The sequence below is a fragment of the Beauveria bassiana genome, assembly GCF_000280675.1.
Source record: "Beauveria bassiana ARSEF 2860 unplaced genomic scaffold BBA_S00005, whole genome shotgun sequence".
Classification (NCBI taxonomy): domain Eukaryota; kingdom Fungi; phylum Ascomycota; class Sordariomycetes; order Hypocreales; family Cordycipitaceae; genus Beauveria; species Beauveria bassiana.
Genome location: NW_007930840.1, coordinates 446,328 through 466,285, shown reverse-complemented (window position 1 = coordinate 466,285; position 19,958 = coordinate 446,328). Strand labels below are relative to the sequence as shown.

The 19,958-nt window shown below is 50.0% G+C and overlaps 8 protein-coding genes across 8 annotated transcripts; 6 read left to right on the top strand and 2 right to left on the bottom strand.

The window, feature by feature from the left end:
• Positions 1-981: 981 nt before the first annotated feature.
• BBA_02439 (pelota-like protein) lies at positions 982-2,272 on the top strand (the record flags this gene model as incomplete). The annotated part of the gene is made up of 2 exons (XM_008597536.1): positions 982-1,062; positions 1,127-2,272. The coding sequence occupies 2 exons, from the start codon at positions 982-984 to the stop codon at positions 2,270-2,272; spliced, it is 1,227 nt and encodes a 408-aa protein (XP_008595758.1).
• Positions 2,273-3,100: 828 nt separating this feature from the next.
• BBA_02438 (general amidase GmdA) lies at positions 3,101-5,262 on the top strand (the record flags this gene model as incomplete). Its single annotated transcript, XM_008597535.1, has 7 exons — positions 3,101-3,508; positions 3,562-4,365; positions 4,417-4,461; positions 4,508-4,724; positions 4,804-4,878; positions 4,930-5,064; positions 5,129-5,262. The coding sequence occupies 7 exons, from the start codon at positions 3,101-3,103 to the stop codon at positions 5,260-5,262; spliced, it is 1,818 nt and encodes a 605-aa protein (XP_008595757.1).
• A 949-nt stretch (positions 5,263-6,211) lies between these two features.
• BBA_02437 (uncharacterized protein) lies at positions 6,212-7,588 on the top strand (the record flags this gene model as incomplete). Its single annotated transcript, XM_008597534.1, has 2 exons — positions 6,212-6,250; positions 6,302-7,588. The coding sequence occupies 2 exons, from the start codon at positions 6,212-6,214 to the stop codon at positions 7,586-7,588; spliced, it is 1,326 nt and encodes a 441-aa protein (XP_008595756.1).
• Positions 7,589-8,007: 419 nt separating this feature from the next.
• On the top strand, positions 8,008-8,755 carry BBA_02436 (histidine triad nucleotide-binding protein 3; the record flags this gene model as incomplete). The annotated part of the gene is made up of 3 exons (XM_008597533.1): positions 8,008-8,139; positions 8,243-8,363; positions 8,478-8,755. 3 exons carry the CDS (start codon positions 8,008-8,010, stop codon positions 8,753-8,755), a joined length of 531 nt encoding a protein of 176 aa, XP_008595755.1.
• A 168-nt stretch (positions 8,756-8,923) lies between these two features.
• Positions 8,924-13,616, bottom strand: BBA_02435 (peptidase C14; the record flags this gene model as incomplete). The annotated part of the gene is made up of 3 exons (XM_008597532.1): positions 8,924-12,607; positions 12,656-13,397; positions 13,465-13,616. The coding sequence occupies 3 exons, from the start codon at positions 13,614-13,616 to the stop codon at positions 8,924-8,926; spliced, it is 4,578 nt and encodes a 1,525-aa protein (XP_008595754.1).
• A 1,012-nt stretch (positions 13,617-14,628) lies between these two features.
• Positions 14,629-16,430, top strand: BBA_02434 (phosphotransferase enzyme family protein; the record flags this gene model as incomplete). Its single annotated transcript, XM_008597531.1, has 3 exons — positions 14,629-14,981; positions 15,037-15,969; positions 16,187-16,430. The coding sequence occupies 3 exons, from the start codon at positions 14,629-14,631 to the stop codon at positions 16,428-16,430; spliced, it is 1,530 nt and encodes a 509-aa protein (XP_008595753.1).
• A 1,366-nt stretch (positions 16,431-17,796) lies between these two features.
• Positions 17,797-18,270, top strand: BBA_02433 (putative GTP release factor; the record flags this gene model as incomplete). The annotated part of the gene is made up of 1 exon (XM_008597530.1): positions 17,797-18,270. The coding sequence occupies one exon, from the start codon at positions 17,797-17,799 to the stop codon at positions 18,268-18,270; it is 474 nt and encodes a 157-aa protein (XP_008595752.1).
• Positions 18,271-19,276: 1,006 nt separating this feature from the next.
• BBA_02432 (triacylglycerol lipase) lies at positions 19,277-19,939 on the bottom strand (the record flags this gene model as incomplete). The annotated part of the gene is made up of 1 exon (XM_008597529.1): positions 19,277-19,939. One exon carries the CDS (start codon positions 19,937-19,939, stop codon positions 19,277-19,279), a length of 663 nt encoding a protein of 220 aa, XP_008595751.1.
• Between the last annotated feature and the right edge of the window lie 19 nt (positions 19,940-19,958).

Here is a 19,958-nt window from a genome sequence, read left to right as displayed (position 1 = left end):
TTGAGTAATTTGAGTGCTCAGAAACGCGGGGTTGGCATGACAGCCTCGCCAGATTGTGTGAGACACCCGGATACGGTACCCAATGATGCGATCGCGCAGGGGAGTTTGGCAGAGCTTGCGAGTCGAATTTACACATTCCGAAATCACAATGGTGCAACCAAGTCGTCATGTGTTGAGTGAGTGGTAAGTAGCAGGCTATATTTGGTTTCCTGACTTTGTTCCACCATCTACAGCTAGTCATCAGTGGTGATGTTTCGGCTGACAGTATCACGGAAGCTTGTTGGACTCTGCAGACCTCAGCCCAGCAGGGCCTGGTCACACGACGAAAGAGGCGACTCTGCGTGCTATGGAACAATATAGTCGATTAATCTCGATTTTATTTGTCTGAGTGTCACAGTCGCGGTGTTGCTATCCCACAGAGAATGATCAAACCTGATAGACAAGACTTTGATGTCGGTCATCATGATCGTTTGCTTTTCAATATCTGAAAAAGATACTTGCGTGCATTTATAAGCCTCAGGAAGCTTTCGATTGTCATTGGCACCTATCAGGCGAGGACTGCAGGCATAACAACCTCGCGTGGCATGCGCCAATGCCCATTATAGAAATCCGCGGCACCTTTCCACCATCGACATTGACTAAATACACTATCGAAGGAATCTTATAGAAACTCTTATTGCTCGCCCGTTTGAAAAATATGCTTAATAAATCTTCCATACCAACCTTGAATGCGTCATCGGTGACTCGAAGCCGTAGCGCCACACTTGACAGCGCCACCCCCACTACGCTGTGCCTGAAGTGCCCAATCCGAGCTTGAACTCGCCTCCGTTTGAGGAGGGGCAGTCTTTCGAATCTTCATACGCCTGACCGCATATATAAAATCGCCTGACCGACTCTGCCGCTGCGACTTTTGTTCTGCGACAGCACAGATGCAATCAGCCCAATAACCCGACCCCAAATATACATACAGCGATCGTCAACATGAAGCTGCTATCACAAAAGCAGTTCAAAGACGTCGAGGAGGAGCAGGTCACTCTCCAACCAGACGAGCCCGAGGATATGGTAATTACGATCAAGGACCCCAGAACCACATATATGCGCATTCTCTAAATGTTTCCCTGTATAGTGGCACGCATATAATCTCATCGTCGTCGGCGACCGTGTTCGCGGCCACGCCATCCGCAAAGTCAGCCTCACCAACGGCGGCACCGGCACTGTCCAGTCGGAGCGTGTACACGTCGACCTCACCGTCAAAGTCAAGTCGCTCTTTTTCGACCCGGCTGCCTCGTCGCTGCGCGTCTCCGGCACCATCTGCTCCGAGAACGAGTACGCCCCCCTCGGCTCCCACCACACGCTCGATCTCGAGGTCGACCGCCCGTTTACCCTCATCAAGGCTCACGGCTGGGACAGCGTAGCCCGCGAGGCGCTCACACAGGGCCTCGGCGACGACCGAAACCGCGCGACCGCGACCGTCGTCATGCAGGAGGGCCTCGCCAACATCTGCCTAATCACCGAGTTTCGCACAATTTTCAAGGCCCGCGTTGACCATGTCGTGCCTAAAAAGAGAGATGCTGCCGCAACGCAGGACGCGGGCATTAAAAAGTTTTACGAAAAGACGCTTGCGACTCTTTTGAGGTCGGTAGACTTTGCAGCGCCGCGTCCGCTGCTACTAGCCAGCCCTGGCTTCATTGCCACAGACTTCAAGGACTACATTGCGCAACAAGGCCGTGACAAGTCCGACAAGATACTGACCTCGGTCGCCAAGCAAGCTACAGTCATTCACTCAAATTCAGGTCACATGCACAGTCTGCGCGAGGTGCTTAAGAGCCCAGCCGTCTTAGCCCAGATGCGCGACATGAACTTTGCCAAGGAGGCGCAGCTGATGGATACATTCTTTGAGCTATTGAAGCGCGACGATGGCCGCGCATGGTATGGCTCGCACGCCATCAACAAGGCTATTGCGGACGGCGCTGTCGGCCCTGGTGGCGGCGTGCTACTCATCAATAACTCGCTGTTTCGTAGCAACGACCTGGCGGTTCGCAAAAAGTACGTGGCGCTGGTCGACAAGGTCAAGCTGGATGGCGGCGAGACGAGGGTGCTCGGCAGCGATCACGAAAGCGGACAGCGTCTCAAGATGCTGGGTGATATTGCGGCAATATTGAATTATCCCATGCATGACTTGGACGAAGATGAAGAGGACGAGGTACAGCCTGAGATTGATAGAACTAGACATGAAGAGGACGATGTGGGCATGCTGGACAGTGTCATTTGAGCGTCATATAGAATGGAAAATAAAGTAAAATTGGAAATACCTCAAAAAGTGGATTACCAACTCATTTCTAAAGCTCTTCATTCACCAAATATACCAATATTTAATGATGAGGTCGCGGTGCCTGTGGCCTCCAAGTGCCGATGTTCCAAGCCTTCAAAAGGTGCCTCGTACAGAACTTTTGCCATTGGGGTTGAAGAAGAGAAGAAAATATGAACTCCTTCATAGAAAATATTGCCTTGGGGGATTTTTTCTAGCCTGCTCTGCCGGGTTTAACGTCCAGGTACAGTCGCCTGAGTCTTCTACTGATAGCCTGTAGCCCTGAAATGGCCACATTGGGAGTCTTCAGGCCGAGCGGGTGCAGACGCGCACCGCGATGTATTTGAACAGCAGATAAACCGTCATCTGGACTCACGACCATCCAGAATTTGTTGGTATTACCGAGAAATTATCGCTACAGTCGGGACGAGAAAATCCGCCCTTCATGGCAAGGCCTGATGGGACACACCATGGCGAAAAGACAAGGAAATCTGCCCCTTTTTGAGATGTACAGGTACAAATCAAGAATGTGCGGAAAGGGACCGAAAACTTGTGTGATTCCTAAGATCTTCTCCAATTGGCTGGCGCTGGAGGATCTGCGCCTCCCCGGTAGCCCTACCCGTCCTGCCTCCACCTCCCTTTCGCGACGTCTGTTGGTCCAGTTATTGGCGGCGTCACCTACTGGCTTCAAGTGTTTACCTCCAAGTGATTATCACTGTCCTTGGTTTGCTCATTAGCTTTCGCTCCTCGTTATCTATCCTGTCAAGACCACGTCTCTCCGTTGTTCGCGGCATGACTGCTGCCGCTACTGTTCGAAAATCTACTACCTTTGCTGCCATTCTGCCTCTAGCCATTTTTTCTGCATTCGTTGCTAGCTATTGGTTTGCTTTCGGCGACGCCTGGATCATGCACCCGTGTGATGTCCATCAGCCGCACTGGCAGACTGTCGTCTCTGAGAAGAGGGCTGAGCTGGCAGCCAAAATACCCCAGGAGTGGCTGCTTTCTCAAAGGGTGATTGACCATGCCAGGAGTAGACGCAGTATTGCCGGGGACTTTTTGGACAGCCTGCTCGACTCACATACCAGAGACATTACCACACGAGAGCCTACCGAGATTGTTCGCGAAATAGCTTCTGGAAATCTATCATCTGTGGAGGTTGTGACAGCATTCTGCAAACGTGCTTCATATATCCATCAAACCGTAAGTAACCCGTACACGCAATCTACCTCCCAAGCTAATAACGGCCTACCCAGAGCCCCGCGTTTCTCGAGATTGGTTTTGACTTGGCTCTTTCGAGGGCGAAAGAGCTGGACGAATATTTCAACACCCATGGCCAGACAGTTGGTCCGCTCCACGGCCTTCCGATTACGCTCAAGGATCATTTCCATATCAAGGGGCTTGAAACCAGCTTTGGCTACGTTGGGTGGATAGGAACTTTTGAAGGCATCAAGGGCACCGGTAAGGAGAAGAATGTTGAGAGTGAGCTGATCCGCCAACTCGTCAGCGTGGGCGCTGTGCCCATTGCCAAGACTACTCTAATGGTCAGTACATGGGCTCCCGAAAATAATAACAATATTCTCGGTTATTTGTGGAACCCGTATAACCAAGAGCTGTCAACTGGAGGCTCCTCTGGGGGCGAAGCTCTCCTCCAAGCGCTCAGAGGTAGTGCAGTCGGCTTCGGGACAGATTCTGGAGGCTCCGTTTCGATGCCATCCTCTTACAATGGCATTTACAGTGTCAAACCCTCTCCAGGGCGGCTTTCTTTTAAAGATGCGGCTGGTTCCGGTCTTGGAAATCTGGCCATAACCGCTGTTGTTGGCATCATGGGGCCTTCAATCCGCACTCTTCGCCTTGTGTTTAAATCTTTAATGGAAACTCGGCCGTGGGAACATGACTCTTCTGTTCTTCCAATACCGTGGAGAAGTGATCAAGAGTTATCACCGGACGCCAATCTCAGCTTTGGCTTCATGGAAAGCGACGGGATCGTCGCCCCTCACCCCCCCATTGCTCGGGCGCTTGAAATAGCATACAGCGCTGTCAAGAACAAAGGCCACCAGGTTCGTCTCAACAAATTGGAACAGATACGCCAGCCCTGACACAAAATACAGCTCATTGACTGGAAGCCCCCTTCTCATGCTGCAAACGCCATGCATGTAAGTCATCCCTGTTTCAGTAATGACGTCCAACTCATATCCAAAGGGTCCCCTTGCACGTGGCGATGGTTGTCCAGACGTGTATAGCGCCTTCAAGTCTTCGGATGAACCAATAGTACCTCAGCTCTTGCATCTCTTTCCAGATGGAAACCTCAAAAAGCCCATTTCTTTACCAGATTATCAGAATATCACCCAGGAAATGATGAGCTTTCGTAACCAATACAGGGAATACTGGACTTCGACAAGCCGGATCACGAAGAATGGTCAGTTCATGTGCTCTTACCAATTCCAAAAGCTGTCATACTGCAGTATCAAATATGAGCTAAATATACAGCGGTACAGGCCGACCGGTGGATGCGGTAATTCTCCCCGTGTCACCATATGCAGGCTTCAAGCCTGGCAAGTTTGACTATTCTAGTAAGTAGAATGAGTGCCAAGTCATGAGTGAATGCATACCAAATTCATTAGCATATACTAGCATCGTGAATATTCTTGGCTATACCAGCGCCGTGGTCCAGGTGACCTTTGGAGACAAGAGCGTTGATGTGGTGCAAGAAGACTACAAGCCACTTGGAGAAAGAGACAAACTCAACATGGATACTTGTAAGCGCCATCCGACATTTCACGGCAATCTTGCCATGTTTCTCACATGAACCATCCTCTTCAGATGACGCGGATGCAAGCGATGGCGTTTCCGCTGCCATACAAATTCTTGGACGAGATCTCGAAGAAGAGAAGATTCTCTCCATTGCTCAAATCGTTGCCGACGCTATAGAAGAGTATCAAGCCAAGCAGACTTGATGTTTCTTGACGAAATGCATGATGCGGAAGAAAGTTGATACTGAGGCTGAAGAAAAAAACATGATGCTTCTTCACCCATATGAAGATGATAGAATTGAGGTTATTCGAGTTGACTAGATTGCAGACGTTGCAATCCCAAAGAGTCTCGTTAGTCTCTTCCAGTGTTGGATGTCTCTCCCCAATGCCGCGACACATCTCCCCATAAATGTTGAATAAGTGTTTCGCCCACTATAGTTGATTCGTCTTTCCGATCTGTCAGCTTAGTGCGGCCAGCGGGTTTTCGTGACTGTTGGCGCCCGAGCCGTGATGGAGAGTGCATGATGGTGTCAAGAGGTGGGTGGGTTCCTAGCGAGGATGCCTCAGACGAGCGGCCCGGCACGGGCCTATGCTGTCTAGGTGGAAGTTTATAGTGCCATTATTAGTGCCTATTTTGTAGTCTGGACAGCGCTAAAGGTGGCGGCGTCTGGGGTAAACTCCACTGTAATCGGCACCTAATCGAAGCTATAACCACTAGAACCAGATATAGGTAGTAGGTGCCTGTCACTGTAGCGGGAGCGGACAAGAAGATATTTGACTTGACCACAAGCGATTGCGACAATGCCGCAATATTAGCGGAGAAAGAAAAAAAGGTTACCCTCTGATTACATGGAGAAAGTCTGTCTGAGTCTCAGAGACACGCTGCGCCGACACGTGATGCTGCAGTCAGCTAACACGTGATGAATTACAGCTCTGCATGCAAGGCCTCTATTTGGCAAGGTAGATATCAAGGCTGAGGATTGATGCCTGACTTTTTGTGCATTCTTGCTCTCTTGGCTATACAACGATTGATGGTTGATGCTCAACTTCCCGTGTAGTTTGGCCAGCACTGCTCTTGTAGGTGCTCTACCATACGCATATCCCTTTGGCTGTGCATGTTTTGGTATTGTCAATACCACATACTTCACGTACAATGGCCGACTATTCTGCTGTCAAGCCTGCCAATTCTGCGGTAAATAAGTCTACCTTTTATTGACCAAGGCCTTGTACTTTGTACTGACAGCCACTCACCGCCAAGGGAACCGATGTGCCCTTTACGACGCTTCTTTTTACTCCGCCGCCTCGAAAAAGCGAGCCGGATTCGTCGTCGACCGCAGAAAGTGAAGAAACCATCTCTTCTAATGAGGCAAGCGACTACTTGTCTCTCTTTCCGGCTTCATTTCGCACCGGCCAATACAGAGAAGGGATTAAGCCCGTCCACCAGGACAGCCTCGGCGACTTTCTGAAACAGGAATTCTGTCTGAACCGTCTGCATGACATACACTCCAAGCTCTGGCGAGTGGGATATAGGAGAGCCGCAAGGTCTCTGACCGCCCAGCTTCTACAGGGGCGAAGGATGATTGTGCTTGCCGAGAGCCTAGACATGCACCTGGTCTGGGATAGTGGAAAGATTTATATCAAACCGCTGCCGCGCTACCTTTTGGAGCCTGCGATATGGACAAAGTATCTTCCCAACAAGAAGCATCAGGGGCAGGCTTCTCTGGGAGTGGCCGCCAGTGCTCCGGTGGCGAATAGCAAACCGTCCGAGGCAGCGGATACGGGCGAGATACGCAAGGCTGCGCTGGGGCTGCTCTATAGCTATGCCTGCCTCATAGCCGACCGTACCGACTTTGAGCTCGCCCTTGAAGAAGGGCTTTTGCCCAAGTTTTTGGACCAGCCGAGCTGGTCAAGGTGGCGTGCGCTTGCAACGGAGATTTTGGGCTCACAGATTACTAGCGAGATGCACCCGCGGTTCAAGCATGGCGAGCTGAGACTCGGCAGGCTGAACTGGATCTACCTTTTCAGAGACATGCCAAAGTTTAAGCTGTATTTTGAGCCTTGGAACAGTTATACGGAATTTGTGTTTGGAAACATGGCCTGCATCACTGCCGTCACAGTCTACATGGTCGTCGTGCTGACTGCGATGCAGGTGGGCTTGGCCACGAACAAACTAAAGGACAACGCGTCGTTTCATGATGCCTCGTACGGATTTGCCGTCTTCTCCATCTTGGCGCCCTTGATTGCCGTGCTACTAATTGTGGTGGCACTCCTGGTTGTGCTGGTCCCCAACTGGAAGAGCGCGCGAGCGGCAGTAGACACGGCCACGGATACGGCGTCGTCTCGCTCTCCGGCCGGGACCTTGGGAGAACAGAAAGTTGCCAAGGCAAATCAACCTGCAGCGGCGACTGTGACTGCACGTTGGCTAGACGGAAGAGACAGTATCGCAGGATCTAGTGCTCGGAGTTGTGGCGGTGGAGGAAGACAGACATCGGGAAGAAAGTTGACCGATGGAGAAGATGGCCAAGTATGAAGAGACGGTTGCCATTACGGCTCAGTCCAGAGATTCTAGAGCCCCTGCCAGTGTTTTATTCGAGCGGTGAATCAGTCAAAAACGAAAAGTCTCATATGTCGCTATATATATATACCCTATCGAGGGATCCAGTTGTTTTGTAATCTATATTTCTTCACTACTACGTACGAAATACATGTTGAAGAATGCAACTACTCGCCTGTACAAGAATACGACAATATCAAACTTTTTACTTTTCAGCTTGGTTATTGAACCTCTGTTCGTCACGGCCTTGCTGCCTTGGTCTAGTAGGCAAGCTTCCCCGAACCGAAGCCCGCCCACCATCTACAGCCGAGTAACCGAGGAACTGCAGAAAAGAAACATGTTACAACACAACATTGCCACGAAAAAAAAACAAATTCAGCAACCATGGCAGCATGATGCCGTTTTCCGTCATGTTATCGTGGCTACGCAAAACGTACACTTACCTCGCCAATTTGCAATGGACCGAGAGGGTCCAGCACGACTGCGTCTTTTGCGACCGTGCCAACTTTGCCAGCATCGTCTACGAGGTAACAAAACGAAATTTCGACCAGCCCTCAATTCTCACGGACTGGCCACGCTGGCACAAGCAATAAAGGAACGTGATGCTGACTCACTTTACATTCTTCCTAGGACGAAGAGATTATTGCCGTTGACAATATTTACCCCGCAGGGCAACATCACTGGCTTATCCTGCCAAAGCGGCACATTCTCCGCGATATCGAGGGCTTGAAAAGACAGCACCTTTCACTCTGTATGGTTTACTGGCCCTATACTCTCCTCGCTTGCTTGCTTTCTTTCTTTCCTCACCCCTTTGCTCTCTGTACCATTCGTTGCGACTGACTAAAACGCTGATTATGACTTCTAGTGCAAGCGATGGATCGCGTCAAGAAGCAGTTACTAGGGCAGATTACACTTGGCGCGTCGCACCCCGCCGCCGTCGTTGTCCACGCCGGATATCATCGAGGGCGGCGACGACTTGTGGGCGTGGTCTTCTGGCCCGACATTGTGTCAGTCCACCATCTTCATTTGCACGTTATTGTCCAGCCGTATCCGTGGCTGTGCTTTTTCAAGTACCCGGGTTGGCTCCCGCTCATGTGGAAATCAGATACGACGGTCTTGCAAGAGGTGCAGACATCATCCTAGACATGTGTACAAAACATACAGGAGGATGGGAGGCCGGAGCCGCCAGTTAGATTGCTGGTCATAACCACATACAAAAATCATGATATTGTAAAACGTACACAGCTACACGCTGCACATGAGAAATCCTACTCCTACATCAGAGTCGTAGAGAGGCTGGGCCACCGCTCCTCAGCCATATCTAGACCAGAGCATGTAGTTTTTTTCGTTGATGAGCTGCTGTCGCCAGGCAATGTGTCTCCTCAGACTGTCGAGATCAAAGTCATGGAGAGGCACTAGATGACGTCCTTGGGGCTGATCAATAATACAAGCATTGTCATATACACACAATGTCACCTGTTCCCTAAAACCGCGATCCAACAGACCTTCGTATAGGCCTGTAATGAGCTTCACACGCCATGAGGCAGGTGCGGCAGTCCCCGCCTGCTGCTGCTCCGCATTTGCGTGCCATCCGACCAACTTGAGAATGACATTGACAAGATCCGGTACCAGAGCTATAATGGTGGCAATTTGGCACACCTCGTCAATGTCCCTCTTTTCAAGGAGCTGCAGCAGCAGCGACACATTGGCAAAACTTAGATGACTTCCGAGAGCGAGAGCGGCTAGGTGTCGGACTTTCCACCCCTTCCCCAAGTCCTGTAGCCGCAGCAGCAGCGTGTTTTGTGCCTCTTCGGATAGCCGTATTTGCCTGGCCAGGATCTCCGCGGCATCGACTTCAATCGAGCACAGCGACCGATGACGATCGCCCTTCCAATTCCAAGGCCAGGAGTCCTCATGCTTTGGCGTGTTTATGATACGCACAAGCGTCTCCTCTTCGCTCCGTGCAAGGTTATTGCAGTCCTTTAAATAGTGAGCAGCCAGAAGTGGTATATCAGAATTCCTTTGATGCTGTAGGAAGACACAAAGCATCTCCGTTGTGATTCGCCAATTATCGCGATCGATCAAGTTGTAAAGAGCGTAGTGCTGCATGCTGTCACTATCATGTTCAAGTAATCTTTGCAAATCCTCCGTCATAGCGGGCGACTCGTCTTCCCGGCATAATGTGCTGGCCGCAGTTTCGCGGAGTATGTAATTCTCGCTGTCATCAGTGACCAGCTTCGTCATCGCAACAACTATTGGCCATGGAATATTCACCATGGAGTTGAACGATTGGATTGCATATCGCCGGTGGTCCTCGGAAATTGACTTGTCGCTGATTACTTGACTTAATGTCGTGCATGTTTTTTCTGATAGGATTTCCTGATTACCGAGTAACTCGGCGATGATGGGGTGTAAACCAGGCATGCGTTGGAAATGTTCGACCAAAGTTTCCTGTAGCGGCCCTGAAAGTTCTGATCGCTCGAAATTCAATATAGACATGGCTATATGAGCAAGCCTCGAGTCATTGACGTTTGCAATGGCCTCTGCCAGTGACATCAGGATTGTTCCAGAAAGCTGGGCTCTTCGCTGCAGAGTTGCAATAGCAAGTTCGCGAATCCCTTCGTCTGGGTGTATCCTTGCCATGTGTAGCAGATATAATTGCGTCGTCTCAGACATCGTCTCAATCCTGATTAGAGCTTTCGAGGCTCGAATCCTGACCCAGTCGTACTTGTTTTCTAGCAGCGTCACTAGCAGTTCCTCTATTCTTTCCTGTGTTTCTGCGGCAAGATTCACCTGGCTCCCCAAAGCCATAGCAGCGGCAATGACAAGGACTGGATCCTCGCTTTCGAGTGAAGCAGTCAGGTCTACCAACATTCTCCTTACAAGATGAGGATGGTCCCGTAGAATCTTTGCTGCGCGCATGCGCCTTGTACCGCTCTGCTGTGCGTCTTCGAGCACCGCCTTTATTGCGCGCGCAGTCGTCTTTGAAAGGCTTGCACGGCCACGCAAAATCCTCCAAGCGGTACAATAGTCCGTCATAGTGAACAACTCAAAGATCAAATGCTCCATTGACTCAGGTAACTGTCGCCTGCTAGCCTCTAATTGGCCCAGACTAATATTTATATCAGAGAAAGTATCAGATGTGGAAGTACTGATCCGGGCCATGTTGTCGGCTACCAAGATCAGGGACGACATTGGAAACTCTGGTTCCCGTATCAGTCGTTCATATAGCCCGAATGTGTATTCAAAGTGCGCCCAGTGGGACAACATCAGCTCCAGCTTGGATCGAACAAGCAGCTCTGTGTTCGCGGCAACTTCAGCCAAGCAATGCATAATCAGTCGTTGGTGTGCCGGCCCCAGCAGATCGATTGGTTCTTGTTCCAGTGCAGCAAAGAACCGCTCAAGATGACTGCCGTGCTCTGTAGCTATCAGGCCAGTTACCAACCGCCAAAACACATCATACTGAGCCTTATATTTGTATCTCTCAAGGAACTTGACAGGGTGAGTAGGGCGATGCTCCTCATTTGGCTTTTCCGCATTAAGGGCATATTCAAGTTCCGAGGAACATATCCACCGTCGAACAAAATACTGTGCTGCAAAGAATTCCTGAAAGGTTCGGTGCATAAAGTAATAGTCGCGGTCGGAGTGCTCTGGACCATCCGATGACCTCATGAAAGATATTCTACCCAAGGTCTCATTCAACGAAATGGCCTTTGGTGGCCGAAATCTTTCAGCAATCTTGTTACGATGATGGGTTGTAAAGTCCTCGAGGTTGCTAGCAAGGCCACTGAATGCGAGATGTTCAAGGATGGTCTCGACACTCTGAAATTTTGACTTGATTTCGACATCCAAAAGACTAGTAGAATGATCAAAGTCAAGCTTTTTGATGTCTTTGCTCCGCAACTCTTGAGTGATGGCAATATAGATTCCAGTCATGGTGTCGCTAATAGTCTTGCGACCAGGGCTGTCCCAGACGAGACAAAGTGCGTCCAGAAGTATGGGAGTTCGTACAAGGCCACGAAGGACCCAGCGCTCGTTGAGCCAAGTCTGAAACTCGTCGATTCTTGAGCACATCTTAGGATCAGCCTCAAGGTAGGCTATCACCTGATCTGGATGAAATCCCAATACTTCTGCTCTGAGATCCACATTGCCGAGGGCTGGATGGCTAACGTGGGATCGTGATGTGACAATGAGATTGGGCTGCTCCAGAAGCCTCTCGATGAAATCCTTCATGCCGCTCTCTTCACTTTCAAGGACTTGTGATACCTCATCGAGTCCGTCCAGCACGAATAGCGTTTTGTCGCGCTTGCGGCTCCAATCCCGTGCCAATTCTTCAGCGAGCTCGTGATGCTCGGGAAAGAACTCGTCTTGAAAGAGACTAATGAGACAGTATCCCGATTTCATCGTTCGGTCAGTTCGTGCAAGATGTCTTAAAGGTATCCACAGTATGCGATGAAACAGTTCTCGCCATGCTTCGTCATGGACAAATTCATGGACTATCTTCTTGCACAAGGTAGATTTGCCCACTCCAGCACGGCCGCGAATCATTATTCTCCGAGGCCATATCATAGCACCATCACGCCCATTGCGTCGGTCGAAGATGGTTTTCAAATCTAACGCTCTTGAGCTGTCTAGGTCCTCCACCCCCTCTTGCGGGAATGAGGTGTCCGATGTGTTTCGGTTTTCTGGGTCGGCTGATTCCTGGCCAAGAGCTTCTTGCTCAATGGCCAGGTTGATATAGCACTGGCTCAGATCTACACCGTTCCCTGAGAGTCGTGTGATTTTGAGCCTATCTGCGTTGTAGTGCTGATTATGGATCATTGAGTCGGCTAGCTGGAGCCGTGATGGGCAACGCAGTCGCGCTATTGCCTTGGTCAGGTCGACGAAATAACTATCCTGTACGCCGGAACATTTATTCAGATTTGAGTGATCGGTATTGACGAGCCATTTCTCAAAGGCGTCTGCGTGGACAATGGCTGAGTCACGCGAAACCAACTGCAACAAGTCAGCCAATGGCCAGTATTTTTGACCTGAAGCACTCACAGTCTTACTAGTGCCAGGAACTGGCTTGCTCTCGTAGAATGCTGCAATTCGAATTTTGTGGTCCGTTTCCTCTATATGACTTCTCAATTTGTCGAAACTGTCGGCGAGGTTGCTAAGGTCGCAGTTATGCTCGGTCAGATGCTTGATCAATGTATCATCTACCAAACCGAAACGCTTCGGCACCGGAGCCAGGAGAGCGGCGGCTCTCACCAGTCGTGCGCCCTGATGAGGGGTACCGAGAAATATGATGCCCACAGTATCGCTAATGATGCTTTTGGACGGATCCGCGCATAGGGCCTCGCAATAGTTAGCGTACAAGATGAGTTCTTGCATTCGAATTGCTGTACCTCTTTGATGATGATTCCTCCTAGACTGTGGCCTATGAATATAATGGGGAGGCGCTAGAAGAGCGTTAGCCATTTTTCCTGAGAAGGTGCTGCTGCCCATTACGCTTGACAATCGCTTTGCCTTGATTTTTCCCTGCAAGCATATTCCAATCTGTCGTGGCGTCTTGATGATGGGCTCACGGAACCAAGCAGTGTTATCGACATAACATAGGATTCTAGCCGTCGGGAAGACTTGTTTCAACAGTAGAAGGAGGTGAACCTTTTGGTCCTTCTCATTGTGTTTAGATTTGGACTTGGTGGCATCACGACCTTCAAAAGGCTCTCCGGGGGACACCTCGACTTTCTTGGTCCATGTGAAACAAGGGTCTGCTCCCAAGCCAGGAACAGCAATAATTCTAGGCCACATTAGCCAATTATATAGATGGATAGGTAGTGGACACATGCTCGAATGATGGCTCGGACCCGCCGTTGGCGACGACTTTGAGAGACGGTACGCGCACGTCGAGAGACGGCCCAAGCCGCCTGCCGGAGGTTTGCAGGCTGTCGAAGTAGTCCTCTTCTTCGAGAGAACTTTTCGGGTCCAGTGGGTATTGTTTATCGAATTGGCGGTTCATTTTCGGAGATTGCGAGTTTGACTGAACATGTCTGATGCGTACGGATGAAGCCGACCAGAGAGGCCAGGGAGCGACAAGTCTCGAGGCGGCGGGCGGGCAGTTCATCAGGTCATGGTGTTGGCAGGCACTGCTCTCTTTTTGATCCGCCACACATGGCCGGTGGGCCCAGAGCTGCAAGCGCTCACATTTTCACAGGCTCCGAGCCGTTGCTGAAATGCAGGTTATATCATTTCAGTGACTATAGAGTGTCAAGTGACTCTGTGCATCACACGAATATGCACGTCTAGGAGCCACAGCGCTTCCCATCACGGCGATGTGTCTGCGGTGGTATGCCCGAGCAGTGCAAGCTGGGAGTAGTCACAGGTAATGAATAGTATCTGTTGATCTCTCAAGGGGCTGCGATGCGTACCGTCACAGCGTATTGCTCGACTGATTTTATAGAGAGGCTGCGAGGTAGTTGCAAATGGGAAGAGTAAAAGGCGGAGCTAGCATACCACCCAAGGCTTCAAAAGTGGACGCCACTAAAGTATAGGTCCTATGATAAGGCTGCACTCCGATACCAGGGCCGATATAGCTATCTTATTCTTTAGAAAATTATAGTACTTTAAGTTTAATCTAATTCATGATGATGATTAATTACCTGTGGATCTGCTCCACGTACGATTGTCAGAACCCCTGTAAGTGACCTCAAAGCTCCTACCCGACAGTCAAAGGAATAGCGACGTCAAGTTTCGTCTCAGATAGAAGTCTTGTCCCTAGTTAGTGTATAGTTTTCGCGAATCAGAAAAGAACGCTTGTATCCGGATTATTAAGTGACGGTAGATCAATCTCGATATCCTAAAAGCTATAGCGGCGATTACAGCATCGTCTCAGGGGCATGTTATGATTGGCTGGCCACCAGCCATAAGGGGGCATGTTAGATATAACCGCCTTTTCCCTACCAACAAACTCACAGCCTTTCGAGAATGGTCATCCAATAATAATTCGGATTCAATCAGCCACTGCAATATCTATGGACTATTCTAAAACCTCTTTTCCTTCGCTTTTGGCCCCAAACTGCCATAGCGTCGCTGACCTCGAACACGGGAACTTCACGACCAAACTCCCCCAGCAGCTCCGTTTGCCCGCCAAACTTGATCGCGACGAATATATTGCATCACTCAAGCACACCGCCGTCGCAGCTCTTGCTTCGCTATACAACAATGGCAAGGACTGTCGAGTGTTTAATCGTCTCAACGGGAGCTTCAACGTGTGTTTTTTCGTCGAGTTCACGCAATGCGGGACTCGTTGGGCTGTCCGCGTTCCCATCGAGCCCAGGCTGCACAAGCCATGGGAGAAGCTCCAAAGCGAGGCCGCAACACTCAAGTAACTAACCAATATCTTCTCCCGGTTCCAGGTATAATTAGTAACCGTGGTGCAGATATGTTTACGCCAATACGAAAATCCCAGTCCCGGCGCTCCACGCTGTTGGAAACGATGCGGTATTGACCGACGATGAAACATCGCGCCAAATGTTCCTCATTTCCGACCTCGTTCCTGGTAGTCCTCTTACCGACGATCGCTTGGAGCGGCTGGCGGAAGCTGATGATGCCACTCAACGTCGCTTTTTTCTGCAATTGATCGGTTACCTCCAAGAGCTGCGCGACCTTGAATTTCCAGCAATCGGCTCTTTGATGCCTACGACAGATGATAAGCCCGCAGTGGGTAATATTCTCTCATTCTCAGCGGACAAGTATCAGCTTGAGCAGCCGCCTTGTACATCTGCCAAGGAGTATATGAGCTTACAATACGATGTATTGGTTCGTCATGTCGCCGAACCTGCGCCAGACTTTTCAGTAGCCGACTGCCGTTATGAGCTCTTCGCGCTCCATACCTTGCGGGAGCCATTTCGAGAATTTTTTCAGTCGCACAGGGAATCTGGCCCCTTTGTTTTGCACCAACCCGACTTACAACCATGCAACATTTTGGTTGACGAGGAGCTACGCATCACAGGAATCATTGATTGGGAATTCGCTCACACTATTCCGGCGCAACTCTTTACACCACCCTTGTGGGTGATATATCCTAAGCAAAACTTTCGACAGCTGAGCCTTACATTTGTCAAGACACTGTTCAGTCAACCGAGACATGAGAGACTATGTCGTCAGTGGTATAATGGAAGCAAGTTTAACCTTGACTTCTTCTTTGCCAGGCTAATACGTCATCCGGGAGACTTGAATGAAGCTTTCATGGAATACTTGCGAAAGCACTTGAACGCTGACTCGGATCAGGCAGAGTCTGAGTTCTTTGAACGGCATCCTGAGGTGGCAGTTGAAGCAGAGCAGAAGGCTTTACAGAACGAGCAATGGAAACTGTATCCAAAAGAATCTGAGGCGCATAGATAGCCTCTTCGTTCTCTTTAGTGAGATTCTCCACGTCCGAGAGCCTGATCTTGTCGAGGCCGGGGTGCCACATTGCTTTGAGCACACTGCTTGCTCCTAGCTCACAGCAGAGCGTTGCCAGAACAGATAGGTGGCCATTTCGGGCACTTACATGCCACGGAGTATCACCAGTATGATTTGCCATAAAAGCCGTCCTCGGGGCCTTCCTGAACAGCTACTTGGCCGCTTCGGCATGGCCATTTGCACATGCACGACCAAGGAGCGTGTCAGCACTGACAAGGCTGCTGAAGATGGCGAATTTGGAGAGAAGTTCCGCTTCGAAAGAACGCAGTTCAAGTCCCCTGAACTGGCGGCTCTTGCTGCTACTTCCCTTAGCCAAAAACCTAACGCGTACTCAAATCTCTCCCGGGGGATTCCGCTTGGCCGCACTTAGACAACGTGTGAAGCCTGTGTATTTACGTATGACTCTCCAGAATCGAAGTCCTACATGATTTCTCAATGATTCTGGCCAGTGGTCGATGGCGTTAAGAATGAAGTCGTCTGTGGCAGGATCGAGCCCTACCCCCAGAGTGGTGTAGCCCTCAGTGCTGCAGTAGAGGGGATATCGAGGCCGGCTTGGTAACCGGTTCGTGCGGGCTACTGGATCCGGTGCTGTTCAAGTATCTGTACAGGTTTTCGGCGCCGTTCGTCAGGTTCAATTCCCGCGGCCGCAGATATAGATCTGCTCTTACTTGAACCCACAGACGCAAAAACATCATCAAAATTTCTCGAAATAAAACCGAAGGCAAATTCATTTTTTTTATTTTCTACATTGTGGTTCTTAGCTTGATTGCTCTTTTTTTCCTAATCGTAGGGACTCTGCCAGGTGGTGTGTAGAGGCCCGGCTCAGCTCCAAGTAAGCGTTGCGCGCGGCTGTATTAGCATACTTGTTGAATCAAACGTTGGGCTATTAATGTTAAGTTGGTTCTCTAGTAAAAGATCTATTCGCATGACTTTATTGTGTCCTGTCAGAAGATTATCAGTTGGTAAAATACTGGGAATACTCATTTCTCATGGTACTGATTTGTACAAAGTACTAAAATGGCCTTCAAAGACAAGCCGTACTTGCCGTATTTTTACACCTCGACAGCGTTGCCATCCCAAAGTACGGATAGACGGACCGAAAATATACCATGAGACATTCACATGCCCAAGACATTGGCCCGGGAGAATGATATAGAGTTCACTGTGAGGAGTAGAATGAGGGTCTCGCGGTGACATCACAACGATGCCCGACGGCACAGCATGCCGTGCACGGCAACATTGCCTAGCAACTGGAAAATTGGCTTAGCTGAAGTGAGACCCTCTTGATAACTGCTTTTGCGGGACGGCATCGCTGTATTGATTTTCGGTCCGATCGCGCAGCGACAGCCCAAGGATAACAAAGATGCCCGATTCAATATGTATAACTGGCAAGTTACAGTCTTGTGTCCTCGGAAACTTGACAATACAATTCTTCCTCCCATCTTCCCGGGCTGAGCGTGCGTTTTCACTAGTCGTCACCACTGTAATTGATAGACCCGGTATTTCCGAAACACCTGAGTATTTGGGCAGAGATCAGCAAGTTGTTTTGCTACCCAGGTGACGGATTGAGGCAGAAGGAAAACCCGATATTTATAATCTTGCCAATCTTTATATAAAGGGAGCTTCGGCCGAAATCTCGTACATTTGCAAACATACTAAACTTCATATCTCTACAATCTATACTTTCCTATCTCGACTAGGTTCTCAAAGTGAAACACCGCGGACAAAACGGAGCCATGGCAAACTCTCTCAGGAACGCGGAGGAATTTAATCAGATTCAGGGCGTCGTGGATCGTCTCGTGAAGGACGCCAATGCAAAAGTAACATTCATTGTCGATAATAAGGGGGAGCTTTGTGCCGCAAGCGGAGATGTTGACAATCTGGACACCACGTCTCTTGCAAGCCTCACTGCAGAAAACAACGTCCCGGCGGGCGGATTTGCGAAGCTTCTCAAAGAAAACGAATTTGCGACAAAGTTCTCCGAGGGCGAAAGAAGCAACGTTCACATTCAACTTGTTGGGAATCGCGTTGTCCTAGTCGTGCTGTTTGACAGCAAATCGAGCCTGGGCCTGGTCCGACTCCGTGTTCGCAAGGCAAGCGAGGAGCTTACTCATATTCTCGAGGCTCTTGTCAAAAGGACAGGGACTGATGCGGATCCCGTATTTGCAGAAATCACTGATGAAGACATTGATAATCTGTTCAAGGAGTAGATTGTGGGGACACAAGCAGAAGCATATCGGCTACTGTGAAATGTCAAGGCTTCACGATAGGATCCAGAATCTCCTGATCTACGGAAATCAGTGGTGTACTACTTTTAGAAATGCGAGAGATTTTTCTTTCTGTGTAGCCACATGAAATTACTTCGTATATAAGCAAGTAGTATTTTATCACAACTTCTGAGATATTCTCGGGATGTTCTCAATCGATATTTAGCGCCTGGATGATCAACAGACTTCCTGCATGTTGTCCTTGTCAACTGGCAATGTAACCACAGTACACCACTAGAGTCTAGAGGGGCTTGAGGGGTTCTTGAAAACAAGTTTATAGCTGAGTGACCGGCTGCATGAGCTGAAGAGGGCACGCCAGTCATATTTTTTGTTAGCCGCTGGCCATACAGCCTTCCTGCAGGCTCGTGCGGCTCTGATGCAATATTGCTGTCGTGGTGGGCTCGCCGCCGTAAGTAGACCTTGCGAGGACGCGATATGTGACCATGCACTTCAAGGATGGGCGTCCATCTTTTCTTGGGAGAGTACGTAGAATCACGGCAGTTTTGACAGCCGCAGTTTTATCAACGTAAGGTCATGCCAACTAATCGGCATACGAGCACATGGCAGCTGACAGTTCCCGCCTCCTCGATTCAAGCCCCCCCATCGCTCCATCGCAGGCTGGTAGCGAAATGCAGCGCATGCATTTGCATTTGCCAACACATCATAATAACATATATTCGAGCAAATCCAAAATCCACAGTCAGTCTTCCGAGGGTCCACTGTGACTGCGCTGTCAAGTCGCTTCGTGTCGACATAGTAGTACACCCAACAATGTGCATCGCTAGCGTGCGCCCCGGCGAAAAGGTCTTGCTCCTCGCAGCAAACACAACCACCACATTCATGTTTTTAGGGCATACACAGCGTTTCGTTCAATGCTTCCAATAGCCGAGAACCTAAAATCGTAATTACACGGGTAGCGGCCCGGTCCCCGACTTCCCTCGTACATCAATCAGAGCAGCCCACATATGGCCAGGACAACAGCATGCGACCCATGCTCTGCATTCACGTCGCCCACGTATCCGAGCCTCCCAGCTCCGACTTTGGCCAGCGCCACAGCAGTCTCACCAGGAACGTGAGCGCTTTCTGGCGCAAACACTCGAGACTCCAGAACCGAGTTGTCGTCGGTCCTGTATAGCATATCCTCCGCCGCGACATTGCTTACAAACAGAGCTTTCTGACTGTAGTTCTGAGGCAACTTCTGGATGTTGACCCCCGCGGCCGCTGCTGCCGCTTTGTTGATCGTCAGAGTCGTGCGCTGATATGTCCCCCTAGCCCAGGGCAAGCCTGCGCGGGTAAAGAAGGGCTTGATATTGTCTGGTAGCACAAAGCTCGAGAAGAAGCCCATGATGACAACTGTGCCCCCGCCCGCGACATAGTTCAAGACCGCAGTCCAAACCGCGGCATTCTCGGGGAGAGTCAAGGCCTGATCGGTAATCAGAACGGTCGAGGGCGGAGGGCGCTGGGACAAGAGTCGCAGCGCAGATGTAGCATCCTCAGTCTGCTGGAACTCTGTCTTGGACTTGATAACCGTCAGGAGCGGGGCATACATTTCATCAAACCGAGATTGGTTCTCAATGGAAATGGCAAGGACTGGTGCCATTTTTGTAGCCATGATGTATCAAGATAGCCTT